General features: G+C 40.4%; 1 protein-coding gene across 1 annotated transcript in view; it reads left to right on the forward strand.

Moving 5' to 3' along the window:
• Positions 1 to 12,775: 12,775 nt before the first annotated feature.
• Positions 12,776 to 19,467, forward strand: part of MUSK (muscle associated receptor tyrosine kinase) — a 44,519-nt gene continuing 37,827 nt past the window's right edge. The window contains 2 exon segments of the mRNA XM_063296694.1: positions 12,776 to 12,866; positions 17,791 to 17,917. Of these exon segments, the coding sequence (XP_063152764.1) occupies positions 12,788 to 12,866; positions 17,791 to 17,917 (206 nt within the window). The 5' untranslated portion in view covers positions 12,776 to 12,787.

Consider the following 19,467-nt stretch of genomic DNA (forward strand, 5'->3'; position numbering starts at 1 on the left):
AGCCAGCTGGGTGACTTTGGCCCAGTCAGTTTTTCTCAGTCCAACCCACCTTATAGGATTGCTGTTGTGGAGAAAACACAAGGCAGGAACATTAGGTATGTATGCCACCTTGAGTTGCCCTAAAATAAAAGTGGGATAAAAACCTAATAAATAAATAAACTTTCCTCCCACTACATTTCTTTTCCTATTTTTTTTAATTAAAAAAACTATGAGAATGATAAAATGATGGACTTCTTTCCAAATAATGCTGGGTTACCTTGCAAAACTGTTTGGTTTGACTGATTGATTGATAAAATTTTTATCCTGCTTTTCTACCTAAAAAGCTCTGAATTATTTTAGCAGCATGATGCTCGACACTACTGGAAGGGGACCATCTGTACTTTAGTACATGGATAAGGAACCAGATGTTCATAGAATCATAGAATCATAGGGTTGGAAGGGACCTTGGAGGTCTTCTAATCCAACCCCCTGCCCAAGGCAGGAATCCTCATATCTTGAACAAATGGTTGTCCAATCTCTTCCTGAAAACCTCCAGCGATGGAGCACCCACAACTCGAGGAGGCAAGCTGTTCCACTGCTTAATAGTTCTCACTGTCAGGAAATTCCCCCTTATTTCCATGTTGGATCTCCCTCTGATGAGCTTCCACCCACTGCCTCTTGTCCTACTCTCAGGTGCTATGGAGAATAAATCAACGCCCTCTTCCCTGTTTACTGGTTACTCTTCCATGTTACTGGTTTCCACTTCCATGGCCAATAGTCTGAGATGATGGGAAGCATCTTCTAGAAAGATACTGATTCCCCATTTCTGCTCTGGAGAAATGCCATCAATAACAACTGGCATGATTCAGGTAAATGAATGATTTGACCAATGACAAATGATTTGCCTAGCATAGTGCAGCTTCATATCTTCATAGAAGAGTTATGTTTCATTGTCAACTGCACAAAGAACAATTCAAAAGTTTGAGATGGCTATAAAAAGACAACACTTGTGTCTTGTCGAGATCAGTGCTTTGACTTGGCTGAAGTTTTGTTTGCAACTCAAAGCTTGGCAACTGTTTTGTGGTCTTTGTTAGGGGCTGATCTCATTGCAGCAGCTCCTGGACAGGTGTGCATCTGTGAAATGAACCCCACACTGGCACCTTTCTTAAATGTCAGGACCCAAATATCTATGGAGAAAACTTACAGTTCAGTCCATATAATTTCTTCTTCAAGATCAGATAGGAAGACTGAGATTTGCTACCAGTTAAGAGGTGTAATTTGTTAAAATTAATTTAATGTATTGTTCCAACCCACAGGTTACAATATAATGTTCAGTGATCACATATGCAATAAAATAGTAAACAGTAAAATATGCACTGTTTAACAAAAGGTAAAAGATCCATCTTTTGTTAATAGTGCACATTTTATCTGAGGTTTTAAAAACTATTCTGCGTGCATTAGAAACAATTGGAAGATACAGAGCTTTAAAAGCAAGGTATTGTAAATGTAATAGTGGCCTCCCTATCTCATACAAAATATTGTAAAAAGCAGTTGTAGAGGTCCAGGGCCACAACACTAGCTAACTCTTTCTTTTCACACCATTTTTCTCCAATAAAATAATTGCATTCTCTGAAGCTGCTGTTCATCCCACCAGGGGGAATTTAAATTAAATACGTAAGACAAATATAGATCTTTAGATTGCTGACTTATCCACATGGCATAGTTGTTCCAAAGCTAAATGATTAGAAATGGATGTTATTACCTGTCCTGTTTAGATAGGACTGAGTTGACATGCGGAGGCGAGGCGAGACTGGACTGGAACTTCTAGGCAAGGCTTGGCTCTGGAGGCTAAGCTGGGCTGGGCTGGACTGGAGAGGCTAGGCAAAGCTGAGACCTGGAAGCAAGGCTGGATTGGACTGGAGAGTCTAGACAAGGCTGGGATCTGGAAGCAAGGCTGGACTGGACTGGAGAGCCTAGGAAAGATTGAGAACTGGAAAGAAGACTGGACCAGACTGGAGAGTCTAGGCAAGGCTGAGAACTGGAAACATGGCTGGACTGGACTGGACTGGAGAGTCTAGGCAAGGCTGAGAACTGGAAACATGGCTAGACTGGACCAGACTGGAGAGTCTAGGCAAGGCTGAGAACGGGAAACATGGCTGGACTGGACTGGACTGGAGAGTCTAGGCAAGGCTGAGAACTAGAAACATGACTGGACTGGAGAGTCTAGAAACGGCTGAGAACTGGAAGCAAGGCTGGACTGGACTGGAGAGTCTAGGCAAGGATTGAATCTGGGAGCACACCTGGATCACACTGGATGCGAGATTGTACTCAGCAGGGATGGCAAGGGGAGACTCAACTGGAGTGGCTTGTACAGGAGGTGGGTCCGCGATGGCAGAAGGTGCTGGCGCTGGTTCCACGCTGGCTACAGGCAAGGCTTCTGATGCTGGTAAGGATGCTTCCCAAGTGCTGTGAGCTTGAAGGATCGGTTGTCTCTGGCAGCTTGCTCCTTGCGTGCCTGCCCTTTAACACGATCCCTTCCACGCGTTTTCTCTCCTGCACTCAATCTGGCTTTCTTCTGATTCGCGCGCTTCTCTGCTCTCCTGTCTCGAGCGCTGATTGGAGGATTCAAATCCCCCTCCAAAGTTTGTCCAATCCGCGTCTGCAAATTCTCCCGCTCTGCTGAGTCACTTCCTGGTTTAGATTCTCCGAGTCCCAACTGATGAGTTTCATTTTCCCCCTCTGACTCCGGATAGGTTTCGTTTTCGGAGTCAGAAGTGGGCTCAAACCTCACATTACCCTCTGTTAGTCTCCCATACTGTCAAAGCAATTTTAGGGCGTTTTTCTGCTTCAGTTCCAGAATACACGTTTTCATGGTATGTTGCCTTCTGTCTTTTGGGAAAGCACACATCAGTTTGTTGCAGGGTAATCCCAATAGTTTATTGTTACTTTGCAGAGGAAGGACTGCCCCTTCAACTGAGTCATTGCTTATCATGTTCTTGATTTAAAGAAAGGGAAAACAGTCCAGTCTATACTGCTAAAATATTTTGAAAGACAATAAAGATGTTTTCGTCAGTGTAAGCTTACCTTTAGGAATGATGTTTAGAATTGTTTGTTTTTATTTTGCTTTATATAACTACTCTGTGACTTTGTTAACAATAAATTTAAATTATAAGTATGTTCTTTTTATTCTTTGCTGTAATATACATATAAAAATTGTGTTTAAAAATTTACAATGCCTGTTTCCATCAAGCTGGAACCAATTACATATTTTCCATAGAAATATCATTTGGAATAGTGTGAATTTGAATAATGCAACCATTTCATGGGATTCATGATCCACATTAATCGAGACCTACCTGTATCTCAAGGCTGTTGAGAGAAATTATTACCTGAGATGCAGTTTTCAAGAGACACATTTTCCAGTCTTTGTGCTTAAAATAATATGACTGTATTTACCTGAGAGGAATACTGATTCCCATCCCGCCACATATACACAATTTATTTTTAAAACAGGAGAGACATCTTAGATTTACTGAGATGATAGTAATGGAGGGAGATATTTTTTCCTTCTCTAACCCTTGAGCAGGAGGCAATCATCTTAAATTCAGTACATTGCTTTCCTTTAATCACTTGTCTTTACTGAAAAAGCTCCAGAAAAGTTTCATGGGAAATGTTTTCAATGTAGGGAGGCAAAGGGCCTATTGCTGAGAACATTTTGTCTGGAAGGTGCATTGAACTAAGGAGAGACATGTACAAAGGTTTTGCGTTCATGAGCTGAAGAGTTACTTGAATCCTGAATACAGAAAGCTGAGCCAATTCATAGTTCATGCCATCCAAGTACTGTACAGTTTTATGATGAACAGATAAACTGAGACAATGACTTATTTTCAAAGAGGAAACATGTTGCAATTAACTGGGTGATTCAACATGCCCATAAGCAAGTATACTCACCCAGTAAAACAAGCAAACAGGTTGAGAGAATAAATGGAGTAGTTAAGGAAAAAGAACAAACAGGGAAAGTAAATGAATGAAGTGAATAAGTGAGACCATAAAATGGGTCAGATTTTCTCTCTCATGCTTGAAAAAAACATGTCGGGGGATGCACAGCCTTGGATTCCCCTTACCCCCTTCTCAACAGCCTTTGAGATCGGCTCTTGCTGAAGTTGGCAGGCCCAACCTTTGAAAGCCCCAGAATAAAACATTGTGGAGGCCAGTCAGGCAGAAGTGATCCTCCTTTGGCTCTCCACCATTGATCCAAACACTGAGTATATTTAGTCCAGCTGGTTTAAATGCATTTCTTCCCATTACTTACCATGGGGGAGAAAAAACAAATAACTAGCAAGAGCAGAAATGCTGCCCCTTCCTGCTGATTGCTTGTTGGCAGAAGACTTGGAAATTTTGAAGCTTCCATGTTCAGAGCTTTCCAACTCCCACAGAATTGCTGGGCCCATCATTTTGTCAAATGAATAAAGCTACTATCTGGCATACAGTTAACTTGGGAGAAATCCTATGGAACAAATAAGAACTTCTTTCTGAGAAAACTTGTGTTAAGTATGTGCTAGAAGCACATAAAGTGAATGAGTAGGCATGTAACTGGGGGATTCAAAAGGGACACAGAAAGTGAGCTGGGATGCTTTAGGGACACTGAACCTTCACAGTGACCCTATAGTATCTGTCTTTAGAAAATTGTCCTGGATATAATGAGAAAACAATGTCATTTTTACTATTCTGAACTTTAATGCTGAGTTAAGGGATGATGGGCAACTAAGCTGGCTGGTGTGGACTGAACAATAACTTTGTCCTCTCCTTCCCTCTTGTTAACCCCAACTATCCCTTAGCTTACTTATTAGATGAAGACATGGAGTAAACTATTTTAAATTAAGACTCAGCATCTGCATAGTTTCCTAGCCTCATTCAAGCCAGTTTAGGCTAGCAAACATTAAGCTAGAAAAAGAGGGAAGTGAGTGAGAGAACGATGCAGATGGTTGCTGAGCAATAAACCCACCCCCAGCTCTTCCTCTTAACCCACCAGCAGGAAATAATTCCCACTAGCAATTCCCTTAACTTGCTATGGTGTAACTGGTTGAATAAGTTATAATGAAAATAGGCAGTTATGCTGCAGCTGACATATTCAATTATTGAACACAGCAATATCATCCAATCCTTTTGCCTCAGATCTCGGGAATCAGTTAAGAGTCTTCCAGGGACCACATCCTGTATGTGAGCTATTGGCTGCTGGCTCTCAGAGTGAAGTCAGGATCAGATTGGGTGAAGAAATGAATGCCCTCTCCCTGCAATAGATTTCTACAGAGCATGACCGTTTCATCTATTTCTCTCCCCGTGGCATGACATTTTGTTCTTGCAAAGTATTGATGGCTTAAGGCTATTCAAAAAGAGTAAAGCATGACATTGCAAGCTTATTGAAGGCTTGCAACTTGGCTCAGCATGACATACTCTTCCATTTGAAGATAGGATAGTTGGTTTCCCTTTTCTTGGAGGGATTCAGCAAGCTAGGAAGTGCTGTGGGTGATTGCCACCAAACCTGCAAACCTCATCAGTTACAGTTAAAGCCCTTGGATTTTAAATTCATGTTTCTATCACATAAGAATATGTAACCCTTTGATGTAATGGACCTCAGTTGAACAACTTCAGATTTATTGGCCAAAATCTGCTGAACAGGGACTCACTGGGCTGGGACATTGGTAGTACCTGTTGGTGGTTGTGCAGAGTGCTGGAAAGCGTTTGGCCCAAGAGATCAGAAAGAACACACCAGCATTTCTATAAAATGCTGTGTATTTAAAGAAAGCATAAAACATAAACAGTTTCTTTATCCAGAGCCCTGGATAGGCAAAGTCCTTAAATACAAAGAATCATTTTAAAAGCTCACACACGTGCTGAGCAAAAGAGCTGCTGAGCTGGGCTAAACAGAAACTTCTGGTAGCAAGTCCAGGCAAGTTCCTCCAGGCAAACAGCAGCTTTTGCTTATTTGGTCATCCTTTCCACACCTCAACCTGAGGACAATTAAGTCTGACCTTCTCACCCTGCCTATACTTAATTACCATTTGTTACCATGGTAACCAGGCAACCTGGCGTCTCTATGAATTGCTCCTTGCACAACAACCTGAAATACCAATGGTACCTATGAGGAGGCAGGGGGGAGAGAGAGAGAGAGAGAGAGAGAATGGGAGGTAATGGGAAGACTGGTGGTCCGTGAGCTGATGGCAGATCACCAGTTGAGGGGAGAGAAGGAGGGGAAGATGCTGGAAGACTGGGGATACTTGTGGGCCAGTGAGATAATGTGCTGGAAGCTGCTGAAGGGAGGAAAGGAGAGAGAGCCTTGACTTGATTGCCAGCCTTGTCTGATTGTTGTTGCTCAGATAAAACCTTCACCTAAGGGATGTTTAACTGACATCCCATTTGCACATTAACCCATTAAATTGAAGGTTTACTGTGTAGCCTACCATCCCTGCCTTTGATTAGAATCAATGGCTTTAAAAGGGCTAGTTTTTCATGAAGACTTCTGCTTTCTGGACCATTATGTTTGGCCACAAAGGTAAACTCTAAGAACTTGGCTGGCTGTGTTTTTGTACTAGAGGTTTGCAGGATTATGGTTGGAGAGTCCAGGTCTTACAATATCTTCTGAAAAGTGAGCAGATTGGTTAATAGCTGTGGATTAGATTTGGCTCTGGGATTGTAATAATTTTCCAGCAGTAGAGCATAAAACATTCATTTTCTCATTAACATACAGGACAGAATAATGAAGATCTTTATAAGAACTTCTGCCTAGTAGAACATTACATTATTGCTTGGTCTCATCCACTATTCTATCTCCTAGTATTCACACAATGGTTTTACCTGGCCCCCAGGGCTTTTAAAAGACCTTGAGAAGCCTCGGGGGCAGAATATACATTTGAACACCCCCCTTCTCCATTTTCTGCATGCATCGGAGGGGGAAGGAAAGTTCTCTGTTTTTACACAGCATGTATCCTGTGTGGTATTATCAGTTACGCTGACCACCAGGAAGCACCATGTGATGGGTTTCATTCTTACTGGGACTCCTCCGACATGGGTAGCCAGATGTTGTTCTATGGGGCTCAAACCCTTTACCAGGAACTGAACTCTCCGATTTTTGCACTTTAGATGATTATATACAGTTCATTAGCTTTAGGAGCTAACTTGATCCTGGTGCTCAGTAGTTGCAGGGAGGGATATCTAGAAGCTATCAGAATCATATATACCAGTGTTTCCCCATACATGCTGGCTGGGGAATTCTGGGAGTTGAAGTCCACACGTCTTAAAGTTGCCAAGTTTGAAAAATACTGGCATATGCAGTCAGCCTTCCCTTAAGCTCTCAGAGCAAAAAGATTATGTTCTGCTCCCATGTATTTGGTTTAACATGATTTTGGATGGGACCCTTTCCATGTGGGTGGCCTAGGCAACTTATTGCCTTCACTACCCACACTCCCCCAATTAAAAAGGCCCTGCCAGCTCTCTGGAAATGTTTGCCGGAAATGAAATTAAAGGCCTTCCACAGGCAAGGGGTATGCTCTGTGTTGCTGTAATAACTGTTAACGTGCAAAGAAGGTTCTCCACCCCAGCCTTTCCCAAGATGAGTGCTCACTTTAGTGTTAAAGCAGGGACGTGTGATGTATCTGGTGTCTTTGAGGGACTGGATAAAGAAAACAATGCACACAACAATCATTTGGAAGTAATCAAACCATCTGATACTTAACAGCCATTTTTGCACTAGATGGAGATACAAGCTTTTATTTAAATGATTAGCTTTACCTGCATCAAAACATTTGACATATTCCACTTTAGAAGAGTCAGCCGTTCTTCTGTTTAAATCATAAACACTGGAAATAAATACCATAAAACATTGCTCAGAGACTTTTGGAGTGGAGCAACAGAGAAATGTCAGATGGTAATGATAATGATATAAAAAGGGATATTTCAGGGTAATTCATTATCACCTTTATTATTCAATCCAGTGATAATCCCATTGACAAGCATGCTAAATAAGGCAAAACATGATTTTCAAAGTAAGGTTTAAAAAACCCCATCTTTTTAAAATGGATGTCCTAAAATTATAAATTAATTCAAAAACTAAACTGGAATCATTATAAAATACTATTCAGATATTTAGGAATGATATCTCAGCCCAATCTGGCTTTGATAAATGTGTAAAGAAAGGGAAAATCACTGACTCATAAGAAGGTATTCAATTCATAAATGAAACAACAATCAAAGGACTAACACCCGAGCAAGCTTTCAAATATTTGGGAATCTTGAAAACATCAGATTTCTTCACAACCAAATAAAGAGAAAAAGAACCTCAGAATTTTGCAAGTGACTAAAGAAAATCCTAAAGTCTGGTGTGAATAGTGGAAGTTCATGAGCAATACCATAAGCTGATATATTGCAAGAATAGTTGACTGCATTCAGATGTACAGTACCTTGATATACTTGAAAACTGATGATTGTGTATAGTGATATAATAGATTATATTGTCTAAGGAAGACTGGTGACCAAAGGTTTTAAAAAGTAAAACAAACTGTAAAGGCAGAAAAATGAGGGTTTAATGATTACATCAAGAAAGTAATCACTTCACTGAAAGAATCTCAGAAAGATGGGTGATTTGCAGAAATGGAAACTAAACATGACAGAAAAAACAACAGCTTGCAATGAGATTAGAAAATTGGAAAGCCAGAGCACTCATGGGCAATTTTGAAAGAGACTGAAGGAAAATCAGGTAACAGCAGAACATGGCAGGGACGTAAGAACTGTCCATTAAAAAAGGAATCAGAAGGAATCCCTTCTTGTCATGAGTGCCGTTGAGCTGAAGACATCAGCGCAATGGCACACATGACAATAACAAGGAAACGGGAAGGGGCGCAAGATAAGTAGCCATCAACTGACAAAGACGGAAGGACAAGAAACAATGGCTAAACGGATCGCGAGGCACACCCAAGCTGTTAGCGCTAACGCAACGGAGATCGCCCAGCTGACAGCAATCACCGGAGGAATAGAGAAACCGATGATGGGCGATCCCGGAACGCCAGCGGGGCCTCGCAACCCCTCACCTACCGGCAGGACAACGTGTTGGACAAAGGGGGGTGACGTAACCACGAGTGAGGGGGCGCTGACCGGCGCGGGGTATTTAAACCCCGCACCGGCGCGCTCCTGTCACTCTCAGCTTTTTTCCTATACTGTACCTACACTGCAAATAAATCAGAGCCTGTTCCACAGAATCAGCGTCTGAGTATTATTCGGAGGTAGGCAGCGCATGACACTTCTGCTGCCAAAGAAAAAGCACCACACACTGTGTCATCAAGGCAAAAATAGAAAAGACCAGTCTGGATAGTAAAAGCTTATCCAAGATAAGAAAGAAACAGTTGACCATATAATAATCAGGTACAGCAAAAGAAAAAGAAGACATGATTGAGTTGGGAAGATATTACACTGGCATTTATGTAAGAAGTACAGATTCACAGTCAATAAAAATGACTAGCAACATAAAATTATAGATGAAGACACTGGAAATGACAGAGCAAAAAGTTTATGGAATGTAACCTGCCAGACATTACTGCTATCAGAAAGAACCACGTTTGGTAGACTGATGTAGCCATTCCAAGAGCCAGTAATGTCAAAGACAAGGAATTGGAAAGTATTAAAAATACTGAGCTTTACAAATACAAGTGTTGCGAAGATGGGATCACTATGCATGTTCACCACCTGATGACAAGGAAACTGACCAGATGAGGAAGCACAAATAGAAAATTAGGGAACATTTTGTATGACTCTGTGAAGCAGGGGAGGAAAGGAAAAAGAGAGGGACATGTGAGAGACAAAGGAGAATGAAGTTGAGATATAAATGCCTTCTGAGTGATTCAGTGGCATACAAATTTAAAGAAATAATGAAACTATTCAGTGCTGATTATTCCTTATGAATAATTATGGCTTGGGACAGGGGTATCTTTGAGCGTACCTGTCTGGGTAGCATTTGCTTATCCAACGGCTCTAAGTGGAGGATGGCTGCTGAGGATCCCCACATATTGGGGCTCATTATTGGGCAATTCTGTGGGGGCTCCCCATGGAACAGATTGCTCCCAGAAACAAGAGTGTCCCATTCCCTTATGGTAGGCTGCTTTAGGCAGGTTTGAAAGTTTTTCAGGCGAAAGGAAAAATTGGGAAATGTTAAGCAAGAAAAACATGAACGAACGTTTATATTTTTAGATCTAGGAAGTTTTGGAAAAGCAATAGTATTGCAATAAAATGTACAAGAGGTTAATTCTTAAAGTTTTGAAAAATATAGTTGCAGGAGTCATTTAGGGGACAAAGTTATTAATGCCCTGTATGCATTTTGTCTAACAAATGGTTAGAGTCAAACATGTTGCTTTTGCCTACGATTCTTATATACAAAATGGTAGCATGTATCTAGTACTATTTCTCATTCCTATAGAACTGTGGTTGTATCTACTTTGCTGCTATAGATTTATGTATCTTGTTTGCTTATGAATTCAGTTAAAGTTTGAGAAGAGTACTCCTTTGTTCAGCTGTTTATAATAATAATAATAATAAGAAGAAGAAGATGAGGAAGAAGAAGAAAAGAAATTTTTAAAGATTTCTTTCTAAGATTTACATTTGGGCTTTATCGAGTCAGAAAACAAATAGGCTTTTTCCATTATTGTGAGATGGAATTGAAATAAGGTTGCATGGTGAGGTATTTTTGGATTTATTTAAGTTTTATAAAAATGAAAAAACCCCAATAAGCATTACTTCTGTTTTATATAAAGCAAATATTTTAATTACTTGTGAACAGAGCAGTAAGTTTACATTTTTACCCTGCATAATGAGTCAGTTCTCAGTTCACAGGAGCAGCTGCTGGCAAGATCAATTAAAACAAACCAGCCACCCATTCTGTCCCTGTAGGCAGCATTTCTAAAACTTACTATGTAATCGTGCATGGTTAGAATCTATTTCCAAGACATGACTCTGTTTTTGCAATTTGCTTCAGATCTTCAACTGACCACTTATATCTGTCTTCAAGTATAACAATATTTGCCTTTTATTTCGTCCAGTAAAACAAATTCTGGTGAAACAAAAACATTATTGAGTGCAGCAGGTGATCCGGTAAATAAGCAATTACAGGATATACTTTCTTTCTTTCCATACATAATACATAGTTAACTTAAAAAATCCATTTGCATGCAATGAACCTTTTTAGATGTTAATGATGTTGGATTATGTTAATGATGTTGGTTTGACTTATGCCTCTCTGATCAGACACATCACCTTCACTGTTTCTAGCAAGGTGAACAAGATTGCTATATCAAAGGGTTCTTCCTCACAGCTGCATTAACACACATTCCTTCAGTCCTTGGGTCAGGACAAAACTATGTCGACATAAATTGTGTTGTCCTGATGGCTGAACTCTAATCTGGTTCACTAATGGGGCTGGTATTGGCTCACGACAAGTAAGGAAGAGATTGGTTGATTCCCTAACTTTGTTTATCCTCCCACCAGCAGGAAAAACAGTCACTGATTGCTCTTCTTAATGTCATGGGGTGGGGTTGAGTGGCTTTAGGCAGATACTTGGGATGGGGGGTGGTTGGGTTAGCTACCTTTCAAGTAATCTGAATGTTCTGGGCTCTGTGCTGGAGATTTGTCACTTGGGCTAATGAACTGGTGATTTATGGATTTGATGATTAGAAAGGGTAGATTATGGAAAGAAGGAAATTATGATGTAAACTTAGATCACTGTTTCTCAACCTCAGCAACTTAAGATGTGTAGACTCCAACTCCCAGAATTCCCCAGCCAGCATGCTTGTCGGCAGAAGCAATTGAAACCTATAATGCACTTATGTGAGACAGCTCATAAACTGGCTGATACCTGCCCCTTTTTATGGGTATGGGAGAATGTCACCCCCAGGAACCCCAGAGGTGGAACTTTTCAACTGCTTCCTCCTCCTTTAAAACAGTGTCCCCCCTGAGATCTGTAGGGCTCCCACTTTACTGGGCTTTAGAGAGATGATTATAACCCAGCTTTTTCATCAGACCCTGTTGATAGGTGTACTATGAAGTGGTCCCACTTGGAATTAGGATATGGATGTTTGAACTTAGTTTGTTTATTGTTCCTGGCACAGAATAGGAATTGTTGATTAATTGTTATTTGTATATTAGACCTTGTTTTATAATAGGGTATGTAAGCCACTTGGAGTTGGTTATGACTGGAGCAACATAAAAGCCCAACAAAATAATGAAATAAGCCTGTGAACTTTGAGTTTACACTGATGAAACTGTGAGCAAACAGTTTTGGACAAGGCACATCAAGTTCTGTAGCTTTGTAAGCACCCAAGAATATGCTGGACAAAATGATTTGGTCCAACAGGAGGAGGAGGCTTTAAAAAGATATGATGTGTAAGAAGACCCTCAAACGAACGCAGTCTTGGATGATGCAGAAGCTTAACATGTTGTATTGGCCTGAGACCAAGCTATTATTTTAGAAAGGCATTGAGGCATTGTGCTCCCCACTGTTTGTTCATAAGGCATTCTCAGGGGATTTGTGTTCTCTTGTTTCATGAGCCTCCACATTTTTGATGCTGACTGACGTTGAAGCACACCAGCTGGCCATGTCCATCACTGCAGCCAAGTCTGACGATTCCTGATTATACTTAGAACCCACGAGTCAGTGTCTGAGCAGAACTTTGCAACAAACCATGCTTTAAAACTGAGCAGCCAAGAAGGAAAATGCCTATCTTTGGCTAAAGGGGACAAACCTTCTCCCTCAACCGTCTCTGGATAAATCATGAAAGATTGGCTCAACATTCCACTCATACAGATCTTCACCCTGGTAGCCTTCAGCTTGGCAGAGAAGCTCCCTAAAGGTTGGTGTAAATAATTGGTCATCTCTTTGCTTTGCCGCTGGTTATATATTTATTTTTGATCCTGGGGCAGCCCAGGCTCTGGGATGAACATATAAGCCCCTGGGATTCATATAAAAGAGCTTCTTTTGCCTGCGAGTGCATCTGTAATTGCCTTTGGAGAATCACCGTGGAAAGACTGAGTTCCTCTTGTTTGTACGCATCACGATGACTTGTGCTCTGATGGGCAAGGAATTTCTCTCTGTAGGTTTTTTGTTTATAGTATGTATCGAAAACAGTTTTCCAAGAATAAATAGCTAGCAATCTTGAATGTTTACTTGGGAATAAATCCGCTTAACACAGTTGGGACTAAACGTGCATAGATATAGAGATGCTTGAGGAATTTGAGTGAGGCAGATTCTTGTACGAAGTGACATAATGTATATCTCCTTGATTAATGTTCAGATTAGAATTTAGACAGTAGCTCTGTGCATAGTTGCTTGCAAGGAAGGCCCATTAAGGTCTCGTTGCTGACTCCCAGGTGAGGGTGTATGGGAACGCAGCCCCACAGCAAGCTCCTCTACAGATCAACTGAGCAGGAAGTCTTGCTGGAATTTACTCCCAAATAAAGTGGTATCCAGTTTGTAGTTGTAATTATTAACTGGCTTCTCCACTTCTCAAATACTCTGCTGCATTTTTCAACTCTAGACCCAGATCAGAAGTTGTACTTGGCCAGTAAGTATGTTAAGAAATGTTTGTTGCAAAAGAAAACAGGCAAATCCATACTGAAATTCCTTTTTCTGGATTTTCTTTAAGAATGGAATACTGAAATGTGACGGAATATATTTGCAGGTGCTTGGGACCAAATGACAGTGACTCAGAAAGATATGCCTCTTCTCTATATAGGTACTTAGATGGAGAAACATTCCCATCATCTATATGTAGATTTAATAGTCACAGATAAAAAAAACTGGTTACAGTAATGGCAACAATTAAAAGATGAATTCCATCTTATTTCAATGGAACTTGTAAGGTGTTGGACTGGGATTAGAAAGAGCCAGGTTCAAGTCTACCCAGGGCCGTGAGAACTCACTTTGGGTCAATCACTCTTTTTCAACGCAACCTACCTCATAGAGTTGATAGAGGGGAAAGCTGGAGGAGGGAGTTCTGTATGCTACCATGAGCTCCCAGAGGAAAGGCAGGGTAGAAATGTGATAAAACAAATAAGTAAATAATATATCTGTGCTAGAATTCAAAGATTAAAAGCAGTTTTATTAATGGATGCTTTCAGTAGACATACATCTAAGGTCCAAACTATATATTTGGTATGTTGTGATTCTTCCTACTGGCATTTTTTGTTTGTTTGTAAGAAATTTAAGGAAGCTGAAATAAGAGTGATGAATAAATACTGCTTAATTCTTTCTTTGCTCTGCCTTCTATCAAACTGCTTTCCCTCTCATCAAAGAGAAATTTAGGAACCTCCTTGCTCTGTAGTTTGAAATTTGAAATTTTGAATTTCAGAAATTTTAAATTTCAGAAATTTAAATCTGAAATTTTGATTGACCATAGACCAGAAAGGGAAATCTTCAAATCAGTTCTTGATGGAAGCCAATAAGGCTGCGTTTCAGTGAACAAGATCTAACTCACAGGATAAAAGGGAAGTTAGTTACAAGTACTTAACTTGCTGTATGGTTCCTGTGCTCTAAGTTTTGCAATCACCTTTCTGTCCTACTTAGGAGGAATACTTATAAATGACTTTGCACATGAAATACATGGTGGATAAAAGACATAAAAAAACGGTATTCCAAGGAAGGATTTGTAGTTAATTAAAATACTGGCACTAAACTTATGTAGGCAAATCAACTCTGTGGGGCTGTCTACAGTTTGATAAATAGGCTGAATCACACGTGTAAAACATTTGTTTCCAAATAATTGTCATACCCACAAAAGCTGATGACAGAGGACTTGTCATTCCTTATGTACAAAAGAGAAGAAATAACTGTAACACTGATTATCCTTATTCTTTCTCTTTACATGGAGGTATTATCCTGCAAATTGATAACCCATTGGATTTTTTTTTTACTTGAGAAAGCATAATAACATCAGGAATAATTGAAGTACTAGAAGACACAAGTGTATTTAAGAGTAATATTTTTCCACCTGTTGGGTTCAGCGATAGCTTCCCTTAAAACTTCACTTACCGGGAATATTGGATTCCATGGAATATGATAGGAACTGCATGAACTTTTTGCACTGTATAATCTGTCTCCCAAGTAACCAGAAAACCTGGCCGTGATGGTATACACCTCAGATCAAATTAGATCGGGGAGATTTTATTTACAAATGGTCATGTAGACTTCAAGAAAATGCAAACCAAACACAGAAACTGAAGTAAAATCAGATGCAGTGAAAATATATATGAATTCCAAACAACCCTTCAATAATTTACATATATAGAACCCACGCACCTCCTAAATCAGATTTGCTATGATAGGTATTAAATTTCCACATACAATTCCAGAGTTTTCTTTAATTTACCTTCTGAAATCAAAAGGGATTTAAAAAAAGATTAGTTGGTATAGTGAAATACTTCTCTAGTTTAGACATGGGTTCCTCAAGCTACAACTTCCCCCCCTCCCCACAAGTAAATGAATCAGAAAATACCCCCATTAATTTCAACCCTGCTTTTGAATACAGTTTGAGTTATATCATGTACCTGATGATACCAGCAAGGAGACAAACAGCAATGCGTTCCTCCCCCTGACCTTTCTGTGAACCCTCTCCTCCGTGGCTTCTGCTGTATCTGCTGGGGCAGCTTTGGTACCTGTGTGGCAGCAAATACTAATGCTTTGGTGGTGCCAGGAAGAGGGAACCCCCTTGCTTTCTGCTATTCCCTCTTTCCTTTTGCTGTTGACAGGGTCTGAGAAGAGGCTTCCTCCATTCTCCTTCTGAGGGAGAAATTGGAGCTGTGGGAGGAGGATTCTGCTTTTATGAGTTATACTCAAAGCTGGAGAAGCTTGGCCAATCCACTTTATGAACGGGCCAAATTCAACTTCCAGATTGGATCTTTATGTACTTTCACAGCATTGTTAGCAAGACTGAGTACCTGCAGCCAAAATGTAGATCTACAAAATATGCCTGAGGCCATTAGCTGTCTGGTTAACCTTCCTTGATATATCTTATCCATTCCTGGCTCTCTCTAGCAAACACAGTTTTAGATCCTTAGCATAAACTCACTTTACTTATTCTTTGTAATGATGGTCCTTTGTAATTTATCCACCACAGTCTTCTCCAACATCTCCAGTTGCTGAGCTTCTTCAGTCCCATGCTGGCCTTCAGTACTAGGAACTGCACCTACAGGGGAAGAGTGATAAAAGAAGGGCAGCATTTTGCAATATTATGAATTTCAGGGGATTCTCTTCTCTACTCACAGTATGCCCATCAGTGTGCGTCTGAAAAAATTCCAAATAATACAGTGACAACGATCGATACCTTGTAACGAACTGGATTCTTTTCTTACAGCAGTTGTTTGAAGTATGCCTTTTTCCCCACTAAGAACAAAAGAATTTATAAAAGTTACTGTTTAGATATCCATCAAACACAATTAGGTGATACGAAAATATTTACACATATTTTCAAGACTATCCTGGCCAACCTGCCTAAGCAGAGTTACATTTATTTCTGCTAATGTAATACGTAATATATGCAAAGCTTCCAGTGATAAAGAAATTAGGTATGTGCTGTAGAATTAAAGTTGCCAGGCACTTTTTCTCCTTGCTTATATAAATATTGAAGAAAGATAAAAGGCCTTTCTTGTACCTTTTCGAACAGTTTGTGCTAAGGGAGGTATTTGTAGTATTTGTGTTCTCATTACTTTGCTTGGCACTACCAGCTTCTTTGGCTGTGTCAGATTGGGAGCATCGATGGCCTCCCCTTGGATCTAGATTTGGTCGTCATAACGTAGCAAACTATGATTGTTGACATCTGTCATGAAGCTAAATCATACCAAAGGTGATTTTTCCTGACCTCAGTCTTTGCTGTTACAAAAATGATACAGTAGACTCTCAGTTAACCGGCACCCATGGGGATTGGTAGATGCCAGATAAATGTAGTTTCTGGTTGCTTGAGAGTTACTATTCAACCCTAATACCCACTAGATGGCAGCAGAGAGATAGATTTTTTTGCCAGTTGCTTGAGAGTGCTGGGTTTTTTCTGGTTGCTTGAGAGTGCTGGTTTTTTCAGGTTCGATTTTTGTGCTGGTTGCATGAGAGCGCCGGTTGCTTGAATTCCGGATAACCGAGAGTCTACTGTATTCCTGAGAAGCAATAGAGCTTTTGGAATTTTATTTACTTACATGGTTTGTATCCTGCCTTCCCATCCACAAAGCGTTCAAGGTGGCTTGTAATTTTTTTTTAAAATTACACAAATAGTTACAACATTTAAAATAGGGTTTGAAACCATTGCTGAAACTAATTCACACTGAAAAGGCTAAGCTACAAGGAGGGTCTGGTTTCCTTTTGAAGAACAGAAAGAACTGGGGAAGAGTGCAGTTCCCAAGGAGTGTGTTTCATAGCTGGGGAACCACACAGGGGAAGATCCCCTTTATACCTCCAGGAAGTAGTCTCAGAAAATGAGGCCATCTTTAAAAAGGCCTCTTAATGTCCAGAGATTACAAGGATCATGGAGAGATAATGCTCACAAAGATGCCTTGAGTACTCAGCAGGGCTGTGGCAAAGCTAAGAATCCTTGCCAGGCTCTATAATGAGAGAACAAGATAATGTATGAATAAAATGCATTTATTTGCATGTTTTTGCTCTATAGTTTGACTATTTTCATTCTGGTGTAATTGGGTTTGGATTTGTGAAGATTTGTTTGATCAAGCTCTAGGGTCTATTATGAGATGTATTCACTTTGTTAAGCCGTCTTTGTCATCTTTTTTTGGTCACAGCACCGATTATCACCACTCCTCTTGAGACAGTGGATGCGCTGGTTGAAGAGGCAGCCACGTTTGTGTGTGTCGTAAAGTCTTTTCCCCAGGCAGAAATTATCTGGACACGTAATAACATTCCTATCAGGTATGAACTGAATGTACAAAAGACCATGGGGTGTGAGTATTCTCAGAAAATATCGATATTGGTCTCTACCCAAAATATTACACCCCATCTTTATTCTATTCACTGGTGCAGCATGCTATAAGTTAATTCATGCATTACTTTTATAGTAAAGGTAAAGGTTTCCCTTGACATTAAGTCCAGTCGTGTCCGACTCTAGGGGGCGGTGCTCATCTCCGTTTCAAAGCCGAAGAGCCGGCGTTTGTCCGTAGACACTTCCGTGGTCATGTGGCCGGCATGACTAAACGGAACGCCGTTACCTGCCCGCCAAAGCGGTACCTGTTAATCTACTCACATTTGCATGTTTTCAAACTGCTAGGTTGGCAGGAGCTGGGACTAGCAACAGGAGCTCACCCCGTCACGCGGATTCGAACCGCCGACCTTCCGATCGGCAAGCTCAGCAGCTCAGTGGTTTAACCCGCAGCGCCACTGCATTACTTTTATAGGTTTATGATAAATATCAAATGTGTAACGGTATGTGGGAATGACCATGGAAGACAGGAGAAGAGCTGCAGACTAGAGCAGCGTTTCTCAACCTTAGCAGCTTTAAGGTGTGTGGACTTCAACTCCCAGAATTACCCAGCCAGCTTTTCTGGGAATTGAAGTCTACACACCTTAAGTTGCTAAGGTTGAGAAGCACTGGACTAGACAATGGTCAAATAAGTGACAGCTTAGCCCACAGAAGTAATGTGGGTGTGACAAATGTCTCAGAAGGGACCCTCCCTAGTTTCTTGGACTGTAAAGGCAAAGGGGGAGAGATGTACACTCAGACTTGCAAGATTCTGTCAATGTAACCTTACAATAAAGTTAGAGCTAGTACTTCCAGGTGTGCTTCTTGTCTGGACTAGCTTGCAAGACTGACAAATGTAATTGAATGTGATAAACTCTAGGGATGGAAAAATCTGGCTGTTTTTTCTGTTACCATTTGTTCAAGCACAATTTTTTCCATTCCACTGGAACATTTGCGATTCTTTAAGGACAGCATTAAACGTGTATGCAATTTGTATGCAGTTTCCCCTGAGAATAAATGTATTTGCCAGCCCTTGGTCATCTCCCCTATATATAGATATATTTGTAACATTGTCCTATTTTCATGTCTTTGTCTATGATATTCTCTAAATTATACATTTTGTTATTATCTGTGGACCAGAGAACTGTCATGTAATGTGGAAAAATGAGAAAAGCAAAGGATAATTGAATTTGAGATTGTATATTAGTTCAGGAAATGCAAGTTAGGGTAGTTCATATTGGAATGTGAGCCAAATGAATTTTGCTTCTATTTCCAGATAATTTGCTGACAAGTGTAATTTAAACTCATATGAAACTGTAGATTATCACAGCTTTTTGGCTGATATACACTGGCAGCAAATTCAGATTAAGAACACAATATTATCTACATTGACCAGCAGCTCTTAAGATGTCAGATACTTTTCTCCCTAGTTTTACCTGCAAATACCACCACTGAACTTGGGGCCTTCTGCAAGCAAACCATGTGTTTAGCAGGTATAGCATTA

Source organism: Candoia aspera, chromosome 2 (genome assembly GCF_035149785.1).
Source record: "Candoia aspera isolate rCanAsp1 chromosome 2, rCanAsp1.hap2, whole genome shotgun sequence".
Taxonomy (NCBI): domain Eukaryota; kingdom Metazoa; phylum Chordata; class Lepidosauria; order Squamata; family Boidae; genus Candoia; species Candoia aspera.